General features: G+C 33.4%; 2 protein-coding genes across 4 annotated transcripts in view; one reads left to right on the top strand and one right to left on the bottom strand.

Annotated features, from left to right (window-relative positions):
- Positions 1-24,807, bottom strand: part of LOC137408862 (baculoviral IAP repeat-containing protein 7-like) — an 88,042-nt gene that overhangs the window by 15,549 nt on the left and 47,686 nt on the right. Inside the window, exons 2-10 of one of the 3 annotated variants that reach the window (XM_068095444.1) lie at positions 19,634-19,803; positions 14,620-14,665; positions 8,971-9,165; positions 8,449-8,655; positions 7,018-7,191; positions 3,751-3,951; positions 3,171-3,338; positions 1,946-2,048; positions 1,289-1,376 (exon numbers count right to left, since the gene is read on the bottom strand). In XM_068095444.1, coding sequence (XP_067951545.1) covers positions 1,289-1,376; positions 1,946-2,048; positions 3,171-3,338; positions 3,751-3,951; positions 7,018-7,191; positions 8,449-8,655; positions 8,971-9,165; positions 14,620-14,665; positions 19,634-19,803 — 1,352 coding nt within the window. Of the gene's footprint in view, positions 1-1,288; positions 1,377-1,945; positions 2,049-3,170; positions 3,339-3,750; positions 3,952-7,017; positions 7,192-8,448; positions 8,656-8,970; positions 9,166-10,724; positions 10,923-14,619; positions 14,666-19,633; positions 19,804-21,030; positions 21,076-24,807 lie in introns of all 3 variants that reach the window. The other 2 variants (XM_068095445.1, XM_068095447.1) reach the window with 2 other exon arrangements.
- LOC137408622 (homeobox protein 2-like) lies at positions 14,738-16,776 on the top strand. Its single transcript, XM_068095214.1, is given in 3 exon segments — positions 14,738-14,780; positions 14,950-15,072; positions 16,289-16,776. Coding segments are annotated over 3 exon segments (654 nt in total).

Here is a 24,807-nt window from a genome sequence, read left to right as displayed (position 1 = left end):
GCTAGCATGACGTGTTTATGAGACGAATAAGTGGTCAACACGTACTTACTTTTGAGAGAGTATTAATCTAACAAGATACTATTAACTAAGTCAATGTAAGTTGAACCTCTTGTCAAATGTGGCAGCACATGAGTGATAACTATGTTTAGTTGAGCAAAAAGAGGTTAATAGGTGACATGAACTTTGATAAGTGCCAAAATTAAGTTGTTTTCCTAACTAAGTTTGTGATTATGACCTAAACTTGATTAAGTTAAAACTTCAAATACTGACAAACGATGACCTGTTGAGACACTCAGTATAACAGAAACTTAACAACGATCGATTTTTGGTACAAAATGATGCCTGTAGCTACGCGTTGGTGCCTGTAGCAGGCACCAATGAGTAGTTGTTTGTAGAAGGTATCATCTACAAGTGACTGTAGCAAGCACCAGCTAGCAGGTGACTATATTATACATCAGCTAGCAGGTATCTGTAGCGAACACCCGCTAGAAGATGACCGTATTACATCAGCTAACGGGTGTGTGTGTACCGATGATCAGCTAGGTATCTGTAGCAAGCACCAACTAGCAAGTGTCTGTATTATACACCATTTAGTAGATACCTACGCAAGCAATTAGAAAAAACTAAAATAATAGTGAGCTTTATTATTATCTTTATTTGAAGTAAGTGGCATGTCATGGCAATAACAGAGAGCTCTGATTATTATAACTTGTATTAAATCAAATTGTGGTAGAGTACAGCTTGGTAGGTTTTGCGTTACGATTATTTTTTTAACAATCATTTATCCTTAGATCCAGTCATGATTTCAAATGAAGTATTAGAGATAGGTATTGACAAAAAAATGCTCTTTTAAATGAAAGGGCAAGGATGCATGTTGAGTCTTTGTTGTAAGGTATGCTGTGGTAATTATAGTGACTAGACGTAGAGAGGGAAAACCCAGGGATTCTTTAACATGCAGTACACAACAAACTTGGTCACAACGTGAATCCTTAGTGATGTCATCAACAATGTAGCCTTAACACAACTACTATAAACGCCTATTGAACTTTGTTTCTCCTAACTTTATTAAAGTACCTCATTTTATGGTGCTGCAATTGGGTGCTAACAAACAGCAATATATGCTATTCAACCAAAGAAGGAAGCATCTATATGTTCAATTTTAACATGAAAGTGTTCAGCATGGTGCTTTTGTGTGCAACTCACATGACCACTGTGTACATTAAAGGTGCCTGTAGGTCTGAGACTAAACAGTTCAACTAATTTATATACTTCCCAAATTGTAACTTACTTTCTTTCCATCTGCTGTTGTCCTGTGAACTTCATTCACATACACTTCACCTTTGTGTTGAATCAGAAAGGAGCAGTCAGGAAACCACCTGGATTAGAGAGACCGACATCAGAGAGACCTCAGCAACAAGTTCAGAATGTTTTTTACTACCCATGTCATAGCAATCTCCAAATCGAAAAATCACTTATTAAAGAGAAGATAATCTGGCAATGGATAGCAAAACTGCCTATATAGCAAGAAATAGAAAAACTATCTATATAGCAATATATATCAAGTCTACCTATATAGCAATAGATATTAACACTATTTATACCTAATAATATATACTAAAAGCAGCTACCTAGCAATAGGTATCAAGACTAACTATCTAGCAACAGAAACATAGACTAATAAGCGAACAGAAGATAAGGCTGAAAGTTGTTACATCAATTTTGTTTTTTCACAATAAGACAGAGTCTCTGAGTTTAAGAGAAAGTTAAAAAGATTACAGAGAGAGTAATGATGATATGAAGAGTAAGTAGTGGGTTAAATGTAACAGACTCATTCAAAGGTATTTATTATTCATGTTAAGTATATGTCTGTTACTATCCCATAACAAGCATTAATGTCTCTATATAATAACTGTGAGAATACCTGATGTAATACTGAATGTAATACCTTGCATGTTCCTGCCAGGGGTCATCACCGACAGACCAATCCCGGAGTCCACCAGCGCAGAAGAAACACCTGACTTGATCATCAAACCCGGTGTAGTAGAAACCTAAAACAGGTAACTAAATTACTAGACTGATTTACATAAAATCACAAAATACCATCTGTTGCTTTCCTTCCTCCATCATGGGCAATAATAATAACAACCTGTACCTCTACCCTCTCTTGTGGCTAGATATGTGTCTAACATTGCTAACCCAAGTCTAGTGAGTTGATGCTGTGATCTGTCTGTCCATCTTACTTGTTATTTCTATTTATACCATCAGTATTTATTATGATACAGCTCAGGTCATTATTTTTACCATCTACAGTTATTTTATTACAGCATCAACTCAGAACAATGTAATCTTTCTGGTTAAGTGTGATTTAACAAATTATAGCATTCAACCAAAAACTATAAAATATTTTTGTAGTCTGATGGGAATATGTTTTAAAGAAATATTCAAAAGTACCTCACCTATAACTAATCTGTGTCATACCTCAAAATAAAAAGCAAGCTTAGACATGAACTTACTCAAGGTTGCAAGAATAAGCAATGCTGATTGTTAGGACTTATGCCACTTGGGCGTACTTTATGTAAAATGTTCTCTCTATCTCTCACACAGTCACACATCTTTACTCTTCACATACTTACTCTTGACATGGTTGATACAATTAATCAACCATGGAATACTCTACAACTGAGAGAGAACAACTCATCATTTCATAAGCGTGTATTACCAGAATCAAGAACTTTTAGAAGCTTTTAATAATTCTGTTATTATACTTAGGTTTTAAAAACAGTGAAGGTCATACTTCAGACTCTGCAGTAGTGCTGTCCATGTAACATTTTTTACAACAAAAATGGTTTCAGATACTTGCTTACAAGGAAAGGACAACTCCGATGTTACAGGGGATCATGTATTAGAGATTGGTGAGTCAGTCAACTATGTAACGGAAAATACCTACTAAAGATGTGAACCAACTGAAAGAAAGAATAAATTAATGTGGGATACTCAACATGACACACAGTAACTCAGACTAAACATGTAACATTAAAGGAAAGAACATATTAATACATTAAATATATTAATTTGGGGTACTTTACATGACACACAGTAAACAGCAGGATCACGGTATGAGTAACCTTCATTAAACCAGCAACAACTCAAACAATGTACACAACTCATACCTGCTTCCCAAAGACTGTCAGCGTCTAAGGCATTAGAAGCTGGCCATCGAGCAAATGTATTCTTTCTTGATTCTATGATAGCATACTTAATGATGGCAGCCTTGTTGGTGGAGATGCCCAAAGCATTGCTGTTGGTAGTGACACTTCCATCTCGATTCTTTTTCAACTCTGAAAAATGATCACCAATAATAGAGGATGGTTTAGGGAAGTACTTTTCCTAACGATGAAAGTAACTAAACTATAGTGGGATGTATTTAACTATAGTGTTACAGAGAACCAGAATGAACACCACGTTTACCTGCTGCAGTCTACAGCCTTTAACACTGTCTGGTATGGAAAAGAATTTTTAGCCTGTAAAAGTCTGTGGCAGCCTTAAAACTAAACAAACTAAACAACCTAAGTTAATAACAGAAAACATGTTATGTTAACAACAATAACAGTATACATGTAACTGTCTCTCAGAGAACATGTAGTGTTAACAATACTAACAGTATATATGTAACTACCTCTCAGAGAACATATTGGGGTAACAATACTACTAGTATGTAAGTAACTGCCAAAATAAACAGTCTGCCTTTACCTGGTACACACAGAAAAGTAATATTCTTAAGCTCCTCAGTTCCCAGAACATCACTTCTGTACTCTTTGTTTCCACATTCAAGACCCTTAGCAAATCTGCAGAAGGGGAACATTTTGGCGTGTTCAGTCATAGGGTTGTCTCCTTCTTCCCACTTGTGAAGACTTCCACGGCAGAACACACACTGTACTCTATCATAGTTATCTACAGAATTCAGACCACGCTGTCAAATTACACAAAATAACTTCTCATAGTCATCTATAGAATATACACTATACTCTCTCATAGTCATCTATAGAATATGTACTATCCTCTCCCATTGTCATCTATAGAATATATACTACACTCTCTCATTGTCATCTATAGAATATACACCATACTCTCTAATAGTCATCTATAATATATATACTATACTCTCTCATAATCATCTATAGAATATACCGTACAGGATGAAAATATCCGATGGATATAAAAATTCGCGATTTCGCGAACAGTCAACTCCGCGAATTATTAAATTCCGTGAATAATTAGTTCTATTTTTTATCACAAGGGAGAATAACTACTGCATCAAATTGAAAACTAGTCGCTAGGCTAGTTTTTAATATAACTACTAAACGTAGGTGAGTTCCAAAACATTTTTAAAATCATTGCCTAGGCTTTGAGCTAACACCATTGCCAATGCATCACATTTATTTACAAAATTATTCAAGGTTGTCACAAGATAGGCAGAATGGCGTCATAGCGAAAATAGCCACTAGGCAGAAGTACTAAACGTAGCCGAGTTCCAAAACTTCTTTAAAATCCTAGCCGGGGCTCGAGTTTTATTGCCATTGCAGCAAACTTTACAAAATTATTCAAGGTTTTTACAAGTAGTTCGGCATGGCTTCATCATCGCAAAAAAGCTCTCCTAGTCTTTATACATTGAAATCAACTCCATCAATCTCGAATACCGAAGTTGAGGACGATCATGATTCTGATCTGGACATTATGGTATGTATTTGATGTGCAGTGAAGATACATTTTTTCCATTATTAACTGCATTAGTTAATTCTTTTGTTTAAAAACTGATCGCTTTCATTAAATACTTCAGCTATTGTTTTTGTGCTTCCTTGACACTTGTTAAGATTTTTTTCTTTTCTGTGTTTACTGCAGATTGAGAATAAAACAACTTACTCCGATTATGAAAACTAGAGACAAGTAGTAATATTCATCAAGGCAGGAATATTGGCAGAGAAGCAACCAGTCAACCTAGACCCTTTCATTGACAACAACTCCTTGATATCGCTGCAGCAAACATGATTAAATTATATATCTTATTTCATGTATAGATATATTATAATTTATTACAAACTTGAGTGTACAAATAAAATTTTACAAACGATGAATGGAGTAAATATAAACAGTTTAGTCTATATTGCGGTTGTCTAGAGCAATAAAATTAAACTGATAGTCTTGATAAGTGAATACTAGCGTGTAATGGCGCTCTCTGACTAGTTATTTTGGTAATATCAGCTCTACATCGCTGTCACTGTCTTGGGTAGATGTTAAAGGCGATTCTCTTGCTACTACATGGCTGGTAAGGAAGTTATCATCAGAACTCTCCTCGTAGCTTACTATTGCAAAGTTCTGCCGGCTGGCCAAAGATTTGTGCTCGTAAAGGCGTTTTTGCTCTTTTTTTAAAATCAGATATATTCTCCTCGTAAGTAGCTGCGGTCACTTCTATCTGAATTTCCAGACTTCCCTGAATGATTCGTGATCTTCTAAAAATGACATACACCACCCTTGCAATCATTGTTCTTCCGTGTATGATGAAAAATCTCTCTCACACTAAAACAAATAATGAATTGGTAGGGATGGAAAACATGAATATTGCGTTTTACCGAAGAACCAAAGTAAGATTCAACTAATTTAGTAAATGTGAAAAGCTCATTACTTACCACAAATTGTTGGTTCATCAAAGGCCTCCAAATCTGTGAATAATCGTGAAAACCTCTGAACGCAACAAAGAATTTATAGCTTAGTACGATCCACCCGTAGTTGTAAGCTAAATAGAAAACGAAACGCGCAATGCGCGCATGCGTAAGGTTAAGTCTATTGCTCGACGTAATAGAGTTAACTTTTCCTAGAGAGTGGCAGTTTTCAGCCGCGAATAAACTCATCCGCGAATATGCATGAAAAGACAATTTTCGCGAAATATAACTCCGCGAATAAATTCATCCTGTACGGTATACTATACTCTCTCATAGTCATCTATAGATTATACACCATACTCTCTTATAGTCATCTACAGAATATACACTATACTCTCTCATAGTCATCTATAGAATATACACTATACTCTCTCATAGTCATCCATAGAATATACACTATACTCTCTCATAGTCATCTATAGAATATACACTATACTCTCTCATAGTCATCTATAGAATATACACTATACTCTCTTATAGTCATCTATAGAATATATACTATACTCTCTTATAGTCATCTATATAATATATACTATACTCTCTCATAGTCATCTATAGAATATAAACTATACTCTCTCATAGTCATCTATAAAATATAAACTATACTCTCTCATAGTCATCTATAGAATATATACTATACTCTCTCATAGTCATCTATAGAATATACACTATACTCTCTCATAGTCATCCATAGAATATACACTATACTCTCTCATAGTCATTTATAGAATATACACTATACTCTCTCATAGTCATCTATAGATTATACACTATACTCTTTTATAGTCATCTATAGAATATACACTATACTCTCTCATAGTCATCTATAGAATATATACTATACTCTCTCATAGTCATCTATAGAATATACACTATACTCTCTCATATTCATCTATAGAATATACACTATACTCTCTTATAGTCATCTATAGAATATACACTATACTCTCTCATAATCATCTATAGAATATACACTAAACTCTCTCATTGTCATCTATAGAATATACACTATACTCTCTCATAGTCATCTACAGAATATACACTACACTCTCTCATAGTCATCTATAGAATATACACTATACTCTCTCATAGTCATCGATAGAATATACACTATACTCTCTCATAGTCATCTATAGAATATACACTATACTCTCTTATAGTCATCTATAGATTATACACTATACTTTCTCATAGTCATCTATAGAATATACACTATACTCTCTCATAGTCATTTATAGAATATATACTATACTCTATCAGTCATCTATAGAATATACGCTGGCAATGCAGAAGTACAAACCGACACAGTAGAATCCTGCCTGAGCCATCTTAATACCAGACAAGTTTCCATCATGAGGCCAGTTGACAAGGAAGGTTGTTCTTCTCTGCTTCTCATCAACCAGCAGTGACTCTCGCTCATCAAGTGAGAGCTCACGAAGAACCGTTTCGAGGAACTCTCTTGGACTCATCGCGCCTGTAGACCACGGGATAATATCAGCAGTTAAGTGTACAGCATTTATGTCATATCTACTAGACACTAAAAGCCAGTTCAATGGTTTTTAAAGCTGCATTTTGTTGTTTTCTAATGTTGTCCAAGCTGAAAACACGCAATTACTGATATGCAATACTGCAGGTAAAATGAAGGTTTCCCAAATGGGTCCACCGCAAGCATTACACGTTATGTCCTACATGAGTAACCATAAGCCCGGTTGTCAACTAGTACAGTATTCCATAAAAAGCTTTAAAAGAGTGATAATAAAATATATTGCATGTTCCATCAGTGTTTGAGGAACGTAGTAGTATTTAAGTAGAAACATCTCATACCACTTCAGTTGTTCCCTAACTACAGTGTAGTTGACGGTATATGTATTCACAAGATGTGGTACATACTGTATATTGATGAAGACATGTGGTACATACTGTATATTGATGAAGACATGTGGTACATACTGTATATTGATGAAGACAGCACACTGCAAACTTACTATTATTACTATATTCCTGACAATAGCAAAAGTTCACCGATCACACAGAAACAACAGCACCCCTTCACTAAATCAATTACAATAAATCAAGCTAACACCATGACACCAAATACAGGACTTTCTGTATGATATTAGCTCTACATAATGCTCACACAACTTGATATAAAAACTCGTGTAACCTGGTAGTGAATGGTTCATATACATTTGCACAATGATGAAATTGATGTGCATGCTCATGTTACAAATGGAACTTGTATCAAGTCAACCCACTTCAACAAGTATGCATCCTTCCAAAGTTTTATCTATACTAATAACGAATAATCTTAGGTGAATTTAGGCTTAACTATGGCTTAAATTTAGGCTGTTGACCTCTTTTTTGAAGGCTTATTCCATACTGTTCAGCAAAAACGTCAATTTAAACATCACCATGAAGTTACCATTCACTGTATCCAAGTACTTTAAAATAAAAACACAACAGGGACATGATGAACAGTATAACACAACTCCTCATTTAACCAAATGACTAAGATATGATTTAACTGCAATGTTTACAGTCATATCGCATGTTTTTCTAACCTTCAGCTTGTGAACATCAATTAGAGTTGCTCCATCCTGATAGATTTGTTTTAAAAATGCAGATGTTTGGCTATGTTACGTTTGTTAAACTAAAGATTTTTCTTAGAACATCTTCACTTTTGAGTTATCTATGTACGCATTTTACAAACAAAGTAGAGTTGGTATCATACCTAGCTTCTTCTGTAGTGATAGTGGGAGGAGAGGATTTTGGTTATCAGGATACCGGGCTACAGGATAGCAAAGTATATATCTTTTAGCTGGTGATGCAGCACTTTGTATGCCATGTTTCAAGGGGTTGAACATCCAGCCCAATCCTGTCTCAGTATAGTAGTTTTTCTTATCATTGTGTGTTTGGTAAGAGTGGTCATCAGAGCGCTCTGAGAGAAGACAGAAATGAAGCCATGTGAGCACATCCCTAGGGTATATCATAGTGGAATAAATGTTGGTAGGTTCAATAGCTGCAACAACTCACAATGATAAGACTAGAGAGTTTTCTTAGAACATCTTCACTCTTGAGTTGGTATTCAGCCTCTGAATATTAGAGTTGCCCTATTCCGATAGGTTATTTTAAAGAGAAATGCAGGCATTTGGCGATTACAATACAATACGCGCTTTAAACTATTCAATTTGTTAGAATACTTTTAGGCCTAAGATCTTACTTCAACAAGTCAGTAGACTCAAGGGCATCTTACCTAGCTTCTTCTGTAATGATAAAGGGAGAGGATTTTGGTTATCAGGATACCAGGCTACAGGATAGCAAAGTATCTCTGTTTGAGATGTTGATACAGCACTTTGTATACCATGTCTCAAAGGGTTGAACATCCAGTCTAATCCTTTCTCAGCATAGTAGTTTTCGCGATCGTTGTGAGTTTGGTCAAATAGGCGTTCTGATAAAAGATAGACACAAGCCTTTGTTAGATACTAATATTCTGAAGGGATGTTAGTGAGAGTGGGTAAAGGGGTTTTGTTTGTAAGAACATCGAGCTAAAAATAGCAGAGTGTTTTCCCTAAAAAGGTTAACAGCAACCTCTATGCTATGTTTAACCCATTCGCCTGGTAAAAGTCTTCCAAAAACAACCGAAAATCGTGTCATAAAATTTTCGGTATCCTATGAACATATGTAGCTTGAGCTGAAATTTATTTCTATTAAAAAAGTCTTTTGTACATAAACATTCATTTACATATGTGCTGCTACAACTGTTTAATCATGTAATGCTTGGAAGCATTCCTTTTGGCAGAGTCCAATGCCACAGCTCTTACACCATTTTGAAATGCGTGTTCCTTTGTAGCTACCACCTCTGCTCTTGCTACAAAAAGCACAGACTTGACGCTTTTAGTCTGGGATTGTTTCACAAAAATGTCTAGCTGTAAATCTGGACTGCATGATTCCCAGGCTTGGTCTACGAACACGGTGCCGAGACTCTTGGGAACCACTGAGCAGGCCTTTAATTACCTCTACAATAAAGTTATAATATTCCACTGGCTTTGTGACATTCGGATTTAGCTTATCTATAATTATATATAAATCTCAAAGTTTGTGTTTTCTGTACTTCTGTATTTCCCATTTTTCTATTTGTACCAGTATCGAGAGCTACCAGTATCGAGGTACCAGTATCAAAAGGTAACAATATTGTCGTATTCAAAGTTTCTACTAGAACAGTAACCTTTTTTATACACTCACATTTCTATGCATGAATGGTTATTATTAATTCAACATATTCAAGGATTTTTATTTTTTTTTTCAGTTCGTATCAATTATATCATTACCAAATCATCTTTTATTGTAATCCTTGCAAAACAGACCTAATTCAGCTATTACTTGCTAATTATTTCACATTAAAACACTTTGATAGTGGTTTTATTTTGTTTTTGAATTTATTTGACCTACACAAAACATTTTCCTAATGATATGAAGTTTAAAAGTTACAATTGTTTGTCAATGTTTGAAAACCTTTACAGCTGTTTTATTTTTTCTCTTAAACTGCACAGAACACTTCTCATGATATGAAGTTTAGAATGGTAACTAACTTTGAAATAAAAACACAGGAGGGACATGATGAACAGTGTAACACAACTCCTCATTTAACCAAATGACTAAGAGATGATTTAACTGCTATGTTTACAGTCATATCGCATGTCTTTCTAATCTTCAGCTTGTGAACATCAGTTAGAGTTGCTCCATCCTGATAGATTTGTTTTAAATGCAGATGTTTGGCTATGTTATGTTTGTTAGTCTAAAGATTTTTCTTAGAACATCTTCACTCTTGAGTTGGTATTCAGCCTCTGAATATTAGTTAGTTGCCCTATTCTGATAAGTTATTTTAAAGAGAAATGCAGGCATTTGGCGATCACAATAAAATACGCGCTTTAAACTATTCAAGTTGTTAGAATACTTTGAGGCCTAAGATTTTACTTCAATAAGTCAGTAGACTCAAGGGCATCTTACCTAGCTTCTTCTGTAGTGATAGTGGGAGGAGAGGATTTTGGTTATCAGGATATCGGGCTACAGGATAGCAAAGTATCTCTCTCTGAGTTGGTAATACAGCACTTTGTATACCATGTCTCAAAGGGTTGAACATCCCGTCTAATCCTTTCTCAGCATAGTAGTTTTTGTGATCGTTGTGAGTTTGGTCAGAGAGGCATTCTGATAAAAGATAGACACAAGCCTTTGTTAGATATTTCTATTATGAAGGGATGTTAATGAGAGTGGGTAAAAGGGTTTTGGTTGTAAGAACATCGAGCTAAAAATAGCAGAGTGTTTTCCCTAAAAAGGTTAACAGCAACCTCTATGCTATGTTTAACCCACTCGCCTGGTAAAAGTCTTCTAAAAACAACCGAAAATCGTGTCATTTTTTTGAGTATTCGATAAAATTTTCGCTATCCTATGAACATATGTAGCTTGAACTGAAATTTATTTCTATTAAAAAAGTCTTTTGTACATAAACATTCATTTACATATGTGCTGCTACAACTGTCTAAGTATGTAGTGCTTGGATGCATTACTTTTGGCAGAGTCCAATGCCACAGCTCTTACACCATTTTGAAATGCGTGTTCCTTTGTAGCTGCCACCTCTGCTCTTGCTACAAAAAGCACAGACTTGACGCTTTTAGTCTGGGATTGTTTCACAAAAATGTCTAGCTGTAAATCTGAACTGCATGATTCCCAGGCTTGGTCTACGAACACGGTGCCGAGACTCTTGGGAACCACTGAGCAGGACATCAATTACCTCTACAATAAAGTTATAATGTTCCATTGGCTTTGCGATGTTGGGATTTAGCTTAAACATAATATATGCATTGGTCATTGTTCTGTCCAGGATTTTGTATGAATTCTGTTCATTCGGATTTAGCTTATCTATATATATGAATCTCAAAGATTAATCAAATTAAAGAGATTAATCAAGTTAACTTGAGATTAATTAAATCTCAAGTTAAATCGCGGTCAAGGCTAATACTTGTCACGCGGACAATTGTATTATCTCGAGTATGAATAGCCTCGGCATTCTCTCTTCGTTTAGTCAGACAAAGACAGCCCGATTTCCCATTTTTACATTTGTACCAGTATCGAGAGCTACCAGTATCGAGGCACGAGTATAGAGAGGTAACAATGTTGTCGTATTCAAAGTTTCTACTGAAACGGTAACCTTTTTATACACTCACATTTCTATGCACGAATGGTTATTATTAATTCAACATATTCAAGGATTTTTATTTTGTGTTTTCAGTTTGTATTAATTATATCATTACCAAAGCATCTTTTATTGTAATCCTAGCAAAACAGACCTAATTCAGCTAATACTTGCTATTTCACATTAAAACACTTTGATAGTGGTGATATTTTGCTTTTGAATTTATTTGACCTACACAAAACATTTTCCTCATGATATGAAGTTTAAAAGTTACAATTGTTTGTCAAAGTTTGAAAACCTTTACCGTTGTTTTATTTTCTCTTAAACTGCACAAAACACTTTTCTCATGATATGAAGTTTGAAAGTTAGAATGGTAACTGTTGTTATATGTTAAATAAAAATAAATTTTCTGTGCCAAGACTTATTACTCGGGCAATGCCAGGCATATTCATCTAGTACATAATATACATATTAGTCATTGTTTTGTCAAGGAAATGGAACGATATTTTCTTTCATTGTTTCATAGTTTTTCGCTAAGTAGCATAAGTGTTGGCCATTTGATCAGCTGTGTCAGCGACACCTATTCTAGCATCGTATTCCACCATTACAGCTGGTAATGTTTTGACCGGACTATTCCAATGCGTGTTCTCGCAAGTCTTTGCAAAAGACTGTGTAGACATGCGCACTTCTTGCCTGTCTACCGAGGACAATGCCAAGATCTGGCTATCTTTCGTCATCCCTTGGGTTGACAGCTTAGCATTGATGCCTTCAGGCAAACCTCGGCAGCCTGTGTGTACTGTGCTAGTCACATATATATTTGCTTTTTGATCATTTCTTCACAGAGAACTCATCTAGTGTAATAGTTATCAACTACCAAATTTTGCCTTTTTTCACTGTGATTTTCCAAAAGTATGTTATACACATCGACAGTATTGTGCACATATCTAGTCTCTGAGTCGGCAAGATTGCACTACTTCGGGCCGCATTGGTGATACTTTTTTATGCGGGTGTAGTTGACTAGGCAGTGACGACTTCTGAATCCTACGCTTGTTTCATCTATTGAGATCCCTTTGGAGAGATCCTAACTTTGTTACCACTTGGCTGTCAAATGTTCCAGAACTTTCCTAAACTTATATTGAGGATGACCACTTCTATAGCTACTTCTCTACTATAGCTGTCAGAAATATATAAAAATCTGAGCATGAGTTTGAAGGTGTCCTGTTACATGGTCTCTCGAAATATCATAAGGTTTTGGTTGTGATACTTTCCATCAAAGTAAACTGCATTCTTTGGAGCTTTGAACAAACCCTTGTTTAAACACAGTCCGATAAATGCCTTTTTAGTAGCTCCACTGTAGCATTTCCTCATAAATGCAGTTTAGACTGTGCTTACAGAAGAAAAAAGTGATCGAAATACTCCAGCAATAAAGTATTAACAGGTGGTGCAAAGTTGAGCCATACGGGAGAGGAGAAATTGTGGAGTGATGGAGAGGCTTGTCACCATATAAGGCAGTAACAATTTTCCAACCATTAAAACCCTGCGTGCTTAAAAACATGAGCTTCATCTTCTTATTCATCAATTTTAAAAATTGGCGAAATGTTAGTAGCACAGGTATTAATAGTATTAGAGTTGCGGCACTCTTCTAGTATTCACAACAACAACACTGGTGGATATAGCATTATCATTGACCGAATCATCATAACGATCACTTTTCTCTTTATATTCAAAGTCTTCGGAGTTCACATCACTACCATCATCTGAATTATTATCATACTGATCAGGCAAAAGATCACTAACGACTGTGGTCAAATAACATTTTATCTTTTCATTTTGAACGTTACGCAACATGTTGACTGGTTTTTCCAGCTTACATTTTTTTTTCGAAAGAATCGTGATTTCGTTTTTTCAAACTTGTAGCAGAAGGCAACACCGCTCAGATATTCGTTTCATATAGCAGTAAATCATAAATTAATATCTTACCGATAATATTTAGGAATTAATAACAGACATATCCTTCGTTTATTGTTAGTAGGCGACAGCTTTATAGAGGTCTACTGAAATCGACAGATTTGTCGTTTCCCCCCAGAACAGATAGACGACATTTCGGTTGTTTCCTCAGCAAAAGGGTTAAGGGTACTGTAAATCAAGTTTAACCCTTGTCTAACCATACAAATTGCTATACATGTAATACATATTTCCACATTTTGTGCTCAAATTGTGCAAACTCAGGCTATATGGGATCTAGCTAGCATTCTGAAACCTGCATCTAAAATATGGGCCCTAATACATAGCGAAGCATAGCAGTTAGACCTTGTAACTGTGTATGGGATTGAGAAAAAAGAGCTTTGTCTAACCATGAGAAATTGACTAATATCTATTTGTTTGATTTAGCACAACCACTGTGGATAACTGCGACTAATATAAGATATAACCAAACAATATGGTGATGGTTTATATTTAATGTCTTTTGTTTTAAATAAACAAATGTTTTAAAGAGTTGTCAGCAAAACGTTCTGAAAAAATATATTTTGTACGTACAAAATATCAAAACTATTGCAACATACTTGTAGTATTCTGGAATACAAAATAAATTTGAAATGAATACTTATTATGAACTGCAAATGTTTAACAGGTTATCTGAGACGCTGTCAAGAAAATTATTACAGCGCAATTTTCTCACACAAGTACATAGTACTTCATAATATAATTTACCTTCAATGTGTTTTCTGTCTCCTGAGAAATTTAGCTGCGGCAAACCCTACAAAGACCAGCAGTGCTATGGTGATTCATAAGAAAGGCTGGCTAACTGCAAATCACACTAAAAACATTAATGCAGATAATAGAAACTCCTTATCAGAAACCTTATCATACAAGTAATAGTAAAAGTAACTCCATTACAATACAATGACTAGTTCATACATTCTATAGTTCCTAATTTCATCTTACAAACATTATGATTTGAATATATATATAATATATATATGAATGATTTTAGGGTAAGAAAACAAGCTAGTACAAACCAAACTAAAGGAAAGGCTTAAGAACCGAATAATGACTAAAATAGTAATATATCTCCAACACATAGTAATACCAATACATCTCTAACACATAGTAATACCAATACACCTCCAACGCATAGTAATACCAATACATCTCCAACACATAGTAATACCAATATATCTCCAACATATAGTAATACCAATACATCTCCAACACAGAGTAATACCAATACATCCCTAACACATAGTAATACCAATACATCTCTAACACATAGTAATACCAATATATCTCCAACATATAGTAATACCAATACATCTCCAACACATAGTAATACTAATACATCTCCAACACATAGTAATACCAATACATCTCTAACACATAGTAATACCAATATATCTCCAACATATAGTAATACCAATACATCTCCAACACATAGTAATACTAATACATCTCCAACACATATTAATATCAATACATCTCTAACATATAGTAATACCAATATATCTCTAACACATAGTAATATCAATACATCTCCAACACATAGTAATACCAATACATCTCCAACACATAGTAATATCAATACGTCTCCAACACATAGTAATACCAATATATCTCCAACATATAGTAATACCATTACATCTCCAACACATAGTAATACCAATACATCTCCAACATATAGTAATACCAATATATCTCTAACACATAATAATATCAATACATCTCCAACACATAATAATACCAATACATCTCCAACACATAGTAATACTAATACATCTCCAACACATAGTAATATCAATACATCTCCAACATATAGTAATACCAATACATCTCCAACACATAGTAATACTAATACATCTCCAACACATAGTAATACTAATACATCTCCAACACATAGTAATATCAATACATCTCCAACATATAATAATACCAATACATCTCCAACACATAGTAATACCAAAACATCTCTAACACATAGTAATATCAATACGTCTCCAACACATAGTAATACCAATATATCTCCAACATATAGTAATACCATTACATCTCCAACACATAGTAATACCAATACATCTCCAACATATAGTAATACCAATATATCTCTAACACATAATAATATCAATACATCTCCAACACATAATAATACCAATACATCTCCAACACATAGTAATACTAATACATCTCCAACACATAGTAATATCAATACATCTCCAACATATAGTAATACCAATACATCTCCAACACATAGTAATACTAATACATCTCCAACACATAGTAATACTAATACATCTCCAACACATAGTAATATCAATACATCTCCAACATATAGTAATACCAATACATCTCCAACACATAGTAATACCAATACACCTCCAACATATAGTAATACCAATTACATATCCAACATATAGTAATACTAATACATCTCCAACACATAGTAATACTAATACATCTCCAACACATAGCAATATCAATACATCTCCAACATATAGTAATACCAATACATCTCCAACGCATAGTAATATCAATACATCTCCAACACAGAGTAATACCAATACATCTCTAACACATAATAATATCAATACATCTCCAACACATAATAATACCAATACATCTCCAACACATAGTAATACCAATACATCTCCAACACATAGTAATATCAATACATCTCCAACATATAGTAATACCAATACATCTCCAACACATAGTAATACTAATACATCTCCAACACATAGTAATACTAATACATCTCCAACACATAGTAATATCAATACATCTCCAACATATAGTAATACCAATACATCTCCAACACATAGTAATACCAATACACCTCCAACATATAGTAATACCAATTACATATCCAACATATAGTAATACTAATACATCTCCAACACATAGTAATACTAATACATCTCCAACATATAGTAATATCAATACATCTCCAACACATAGTAATATCAATACATCTCCAACATATAGTAATACCAATACATCTCCAACACATAGTAATACTAATACATCTCCAACACATAGTAATACTAATACATCTCCAACACATAGTAATATCAATACATCTCCAACATATAGTAATACCAATACATCTCCAACACATAGTAATACCAATACACCTCCAACATATAGTAATACCAATTACATATCCAACATATAGTAATACTAATACATCTCCAACACATAGTAATACTAATACATCTCCAACACATAGTAATACTAATACATCTCCAACACATAGTAATATCAATACATCTCCAACATATAGTAATACCAATACATCTCCAACGCATAGTAATATCAATACATCTTCAACACATAGTAATACCAATATATCTCCAACACATATTAATACCAATATATCTCCAACACATAGTAATATCAATACATCTCTAACACATAGTAATACCAATACATCTCCAACATATAGTAATACTAATACATCTCCAACACATAGTAATACCAATATATCTCCAACACATAGTAATATCAATACATCTCTAACACATAGTAATATCAATACATCTCCAACACATAGTAATACCAATATATCTCCAACACATAGTAATATCAATACATCTCCAACATATAGTAATACCAATACATCTCCAACGCATAGTAATATCAATACATCTTCAACACATAGTAATACCAATATATCTCCAACACATATTAATACCAATATATCTCCAACACATAGTAATATCAATACATCTCTAACACATAGTAATATCAATACATCTCCAACATATAGTAATACCAATACATCTCCAACATATAGTAATACTAATACATCTCCAACACATAGTAATACTAATACATCTCCAACACATAGTAATATCAATACATCTCCAACACATAGTAATACCAATACATCTCCAACACATAGTAATACCAATACATCTCCAACACATAGTAATACCAATATATCTCCAACACATAGTAATATCAATACATCTCTAACACATAGTAATATCAATATATCTCCAACACATATTAATACCAATACATCTCCAACATATAGTAATACCAATACATCTTCAACACATAGTAATACCAATATATCTCCAACACATATTAATACCAATACATCTCCAACATATAGTAATACCAATACATCTCCAACATATAGTAATACTAATACATCTCCAACATATAGTAATACCAATACATCTCCAACATATAGTAATACTAATACATCTCCAACATATAGTAATACTAATACATCTCCAACACATAGTAATACTAATACATCTCCAACACATAGTAATATCAATACATCTCCAACACATAGTAATACCAATACATCTCCAACACATAGTAATACCAATACATCTCCAACACATAGTAATACCAATACACCTCCAACATATAGTAATACCAATTACATATCCAACATATAGTAATACTAATACATCTCCAACACATAGTAATACTAATACATCTCCAACACATAGTAATATCAATACATCTCCAACATATAGTAATACCAATACATCTCCAACGCATAGTAATATCAATACATCTTCAACACATAGTAATACCAATATATCTCCAACACATATTAATACCAATACATCTCCAACATATAGTAATACCAATACATCTCCAACATATAGTAATACTAATACATCTCCAACACATAGTAATACTAATACATCTCCAACACATAGTAATATCAATACATCTCCAACACATAGTAATACCAATACATCTCCAACACATAGTAATACCAATACATCTCCAACACATAGTAATATCAATACATCTCCAACACATAGTAATACCAATACATCTCCAACACATAGTAATACCAATACATCTCCAACATATAGTAATACCAATACATCTCTAACACATAGTAATACCAATACATCTCTAACACATAGTAATACCAATACATCTCTAACATATAGTAATACCAATACATCTCCAACACATAGTAATACCAAAACATCTCTAACACATAGTAATATCAATACGTCTCCAACACATAGTAATACCAATATATCTCCAACATATAGTAATACCATTACATCTCCAACACATAGTAATACCAATACATCTCTAACACATAATAATATCAATACATCTCCAACACATAATAATACCAATACATCTCCAACACATAGTAATACTAATACATCTCCAACACATAGTAATATCAATACATCTCCAACATATAGTAATACCAATACATCTCCAACACATAGTAATACTAATACATCTCCAACACATAGTAATACTAATACATCTCCAACACATAGTAATATCAATACATCTCCAACATATAGTAATACCAATACATCTCCAACACATAGTAATACCAATACACCTCCAACATATAGTAATACCAATTACATATCCAACATATAGTAATACTAATACATCCCCAACACATAGTAATACTAATACATCTCCAACACATAGTAATATCAATACATCTCCAACATATAGTAATACCAATACATCTCCAACGCATAGTAATATCAATACATCTCCAACACATAGTAATACCAATACATCTCCAACACATAGTAATACCAATTACATCTCCAACACATAGTAATACCAATACATCTCCAACACATAGTAATACCAATACATCTCCAACATATAGTAATACCAATACATCTCCCAGACAGTAATCTCAATACATCTCCAACACATAGTAATATCAATACATCTCCAACACGTAGTAATACCAATTATTACATACCTTCTTGGAATCCTCATTGTTGCTGAAGACTCGGCCATGTTTGGGATGAGATGTTGCCGAACCGCGTGTAGTATATTCTGAAACCGCTTTGCTTTGTTTAATTAACATTCTAACAACCAAATAGGCAGTTTGTTGGTTACTTTTATTTTCATCATCATCTGCTTCTGTTTCTATTTAGAGAATTAAATAGAGCAGCATACTGTAGTAAGTTTGTTCTAGTAAGTTTCTAGAGTCCATACTCTAGTAAGTTCGGTTAACTCATTGCAACGTCATGAATGAAATTATTCATAATAAACTGTGTAAAACTGAAAGCATTGTTTCAATGCTTTCCAAATATACAGTCAACAGTTATAAGAAATTGTCCATCTGAGTTTAAACAAATTATTAAAGATGAACTCAGACAAAATCTCAGTAGATTTGTCCATGGTTTGCGATATTTGTGATGTTTAAGGTGATCTGCCTACTGTTTCCTTGACTGTCACTAACAAATTTGACTACCTACCTTTGACTGACTGATGTTTTAAGATTGAAACCGATTAAATTGGTTAAAATGATATAGTATGCTGTATAATCTAAAACAAGTCCACTTTTGATGCATAACTGCAGGTATAAGCATATCTGTAACCACATACAATATGGTTTCAAAAGCTTTCAACAAGAATGAATTTAAAAGTTAGTGGACCAATCTTTAAGTTGAGTACAAAATCGGAATCGGCGTGTCCGATTCCGTGTCTGATATACAGATATGTACCTATAAAAAGACAGTGAAAGCTGTTCGTGGCAGTTTTTGTTTAAAGGTTGACTTGCAACAAAATTCACATTACAGTTATTTGGTATCAAAAGATTCACCATGTCTCACTCTGTTGTGTTGTAAGTGCAAAATATGTGAAAATGTGATTACAAGCTCTTAAAAGCTAAATAATAATAACAAGTCTCTATAACAATATTCTAGAAAATATTTGTAAGTCTAGGAGCGATTAACTATCGGTGACCGCTAACCAACAACCAATAAAAATTTTTAAAATTGCATTCCTGATATCGTATGTACTTTTATTATTTATTAATTATGTGATTAAGTAAATCATCACTAGTGTGGTTCTTTACCATGCTAGCCGAATGACATTCATGTCGATCTTCACAACTGTTGAAATTTGATCTGATGCCGTTAAGAAACAGCCAATCAAGATGCTGACAGTTGCGATCATCGGTGTCAAAGTTCAACATGTTAAAAGTCTATCGCATCTTCGCTAGCCATGATCACTCATCACAAAATAACGTCATAGCAGCTCATCGTTGCGGTCCATCCTACAGCTAATTGTTGACTTAAGTGATAGTGTGAACAATTACAGTACTGCTAAAGTACTGCTATTGAATAAATGAGTTATGTAGTTTTATACCTTCATCTTCAGGATGATCGCTCATCAGGGCTTCCATTTCTTGTTCTATAAAGTACGGCAATATAAAAGTTACTAGAATCACACTAAACTTAATTATTATATAAAATTATTACCTATATTAAAATTGTAAAATCAATTGTTCTTACGTCATTATTAGGAATCACTAGATAAGTTATTGTTTCTCATATTCGTAGGGTATTTATATCAACAGTTAGTCTCATATTATATTAACATTACACATTACAATATAATAAACAAAGGGAAATGATTTGTACTAATGATAGAAGGATATGTGTGGCCAATATCAATATTGTTGTTATTGTGGCTAAATGATTATCTACCAGTTAATTATATGAAATTTCGGCATTAATCCCATTCTAACTTCCACACAATTTATTTTGCTTAAAAGGAAAGCCACTGAAAGTAACACTATGATAAACTGCTGGCAAAGAGTGTCATCATTGCTTGAGTTAGCCACTCAACAGCCTAGTACACAAATTCATTAGATGACACAAAGTACCTAAATTCAATAATAGTAACAGTTACAATATAAAACTTCTCATTTTGTCTTCAGCTTAAAGATTAACTTGCACAAAGTTTTAATAGACTTTATCTGAATGTATTTTGTTATCAGTTGCAATTCTTTTGATGTTTGAGGTAAATTGACTGCCAGGAATTTTCAAGGTTGAAATCGACAAGACTTGATCAAGTTAAAACATTTATTTTTTCAGTTACCTCTAAAACATCACATCTTTGAAAAATTACAAAAAATATTTGTGACATCATTGCTTCTGTTAGCTTTACAACTAACCATTTTACAGCTTAATATACAAATGCAATAATTTGTACAAACAGCTACAATACATAACTTTCCTTTTGTTTTCTGCTTGAAGATGAACTTGCAAAAAATCTTTGTAGATTCTTTCTGAAAGTATTGATATTTTTCTATCATTTGCAATTGTTTTTGATGTTTGAGGTGATCTGACTGCCAGGAATTTTCAAGGTTAAAATTGACAAAACTTGATCAAATTAAAACATTTGTTTTTTTCAGTTACCTCTAAAACATCTCATCTTTGAAAGATTACAAAAAATGAACTTTTTACTGTATTTGAAATCTGATTTTTTTCATTGAGTTCTCCGAGCTCGAAGCTTCAATATGATCGCCACTTCACAAGAAATTGTGCTATCTTCACTGCTTTCACAGTCGATTGAAAGATATATACAGTCTAGGATCAGTTAGGTTTCAAAGTATTAACCCTTTGAACCCTGGTCATTCTTGTCAATGTGTCAAGCTCCCTGACAACTTGTCAAACAACAGGGCTTCTGAAACTTTTATGAAATATATCTAAATATACTGATAATCCAATGACATTTGATAAAACATTGGTTACAAAGTCAAACAACACACAGCAAATGTCACCAGAAAACTTGTTTTAATGTTCTTCAGACAAAAAGCATAAAAATTTGTAGGATTTAAAAAAATTCTGAAAACCTGTGCAGTAGCACCATATCCATTGAGCACATAATCATTTTCTGACTTGAAATAATCAGTAAAATATTAGTTAGTATCACATAATTCGTCATCTGCATCACATACCAACAAATGAGCCAAATCTATTGTTTTGGGATATCGTCCCAGAAAACTTGCTATTACAACAAAGTAAATGAAGATATTTGAAAAAGGTTGAAAATAGAAACAAAATTTTCAGTCTACCACCAATGCAAGAGTTAATTTGAATGATTTACGCAGTTACTTAGAAACAGCATTTGTAAACAGAGCCATGGGGAGCCAGTATACTGGCTGTCAAGGTTTCTGACACACGCTGCACAATGCCGGAATAGTCGAGGCAAGTCGAGGCTGTCAAGGATCAAATGGTTAAAAATGTTGACATCTATAGAACTTTTCTCCGCCCTCCCTTCTTACACTAAAGTTAATCTAAGAAACTGCCTCATAATAACTTTATGAAGTTAATATGAGTTGTCTACACACATCCTGTAGATGAAAACTATTCGCAGGGTCTTGTCATTACACAACAAATTAGTCTAATACTAAAGATAACTTGAATAACTTCAACAGCTGCTCTCCATCTGGTTGGCCGAATGACCAGCATGAGTGCAATCATGAAATTTGTCAGTTTTATAGTTTCACTAGCAGTAGATACAGCATCTTATACTGAGATGAATCGAGTCTGACTGTCAATCTGTTAGCTCACCTATACATATACTATATAGTTATATATCTATTTCATATATACATGTATATAACTATATATATAGATCTATATCTACTATATAAACGGCAATCATTGTGCGTGTGTGTGTGTTTGTGTGTGCGTGTGTCCACCTTATAGCGTACCGTACTTTTCGGACTATTAGCCGCTACTTTTTTTTATGGTTTGAGCCATGCGGATTATATAAGGATTCGGCTATTCTGTGGTTTTTTCTTTCACCGCTAGGGCGCATCAATAGGAATCTAAAGTTAGTGCGCCTTTATACATAACCTATTCACCATTTTTATACAAAAATGACGTAATAATTACAACTCTATGAATTTATTTTAGCTTCGTGACACGCGATGCTGTTTTGTTCTCGACGTATTAGGGCTAATTTGTTTTTGGCAAAACGATGTCGACAATAGACTCTCGATATTAGAATCTGGCGATTAAATTCTATTAACTCTATGAAACCCGATGCGTTTTTTGCGTTTTTGTGAACCTCTATTTCCGGCTTTTATTAAGGTTCAATTGCCAAATCGCCGTAAAGGTTAATACGTTTCCCATGGACAATTGTATTACCTCGAGTAGGAATAGCCTCTAAAATCTAGATTCTCTCACCTTTGATCAGACAAAGACACTACAATATTTTATTTTTACATTACATATCGTCGTACCAGTATCGTCGTATTCAGAGTTTTGATGAATAGCTGCTAGTGGAACAGTAACTTTTTATACACACACTTCTATGCAAGAATTGTTATTATTAATTCAACATATTACGAATTTTTATTTTGTTTTCTCAGTTCGTATTAATTGTATCATTACCGAATCATCTCATATTGTAATCGCAGCAAACCAGACTCAATTTAGCTATTACTTGCTAATTATTTCACTTTTACATCTAAACCCTTTTATAGTCGTTTTATTTTTTAATTTATTTGACCTGCACGAACCATTTTTCTCATGATATAAAGTTTAAAAGTTGTTTGACAAAGTTTGAAAACCTTTACAGTTGTTTTAGGTAGAATGGCATATGTTAGGTAGATATGTTAAATATGAATCAATTTTCTGTTCACAGACTTTTTTATTACCCGGGCAACGCTGGGTTGTACAGCTAGATGTATTAGCTTACACATCTTTCCTTTTAAACCTAACCAATTAGTTTTTCGTAATTAATTTTACATTTTACAACAAACATTTGTAAGATTACTGTAAGATTTATCGTGTAAGATTGCAAGTATCAGTTATTCTCCACTCTCTTATATTTACATACATTTACATACTTTGAGAAACATATATATATATATAAACTTACATTCCCTTATTATGTTTATAAACTTCTTATGACTTTTGAAATCTATAATATATGTTTTTTAAATTTTGTTTCATTGTCGTTATTATTTCAACTTGCATTATTTTAACTATAAAACATAAATTGAGTATCGTGTTTGAAGTTTAAACATTATTCATTTTCCTATCACTGTTATTATGACTTGATTAGTTTCTACCGTATATACTCAATTATAAGACACACTTTTTTGACCTGAAAATCAGCCTACAT

Source organism: Watersipora subatra, chromosome 11, assembly GCF_963576615.1.
Source record: "Watersipora subatra chromosome 11, tzWatSuba1.1, whole genome shotgun sequence".
Classification (NCBI taxonomy): Eukaryota; Metazoa; Bryozoa; class Gymnolaemata; order Cheilostomatida; family Watersiporidae; genus Watersipora; species Watersipora subatra.
The sequence above is the reverse complement of the archived record's forward strand: the minus strand, read 5'-3'. Positions and strand labels throughout refer to the sequence as shown.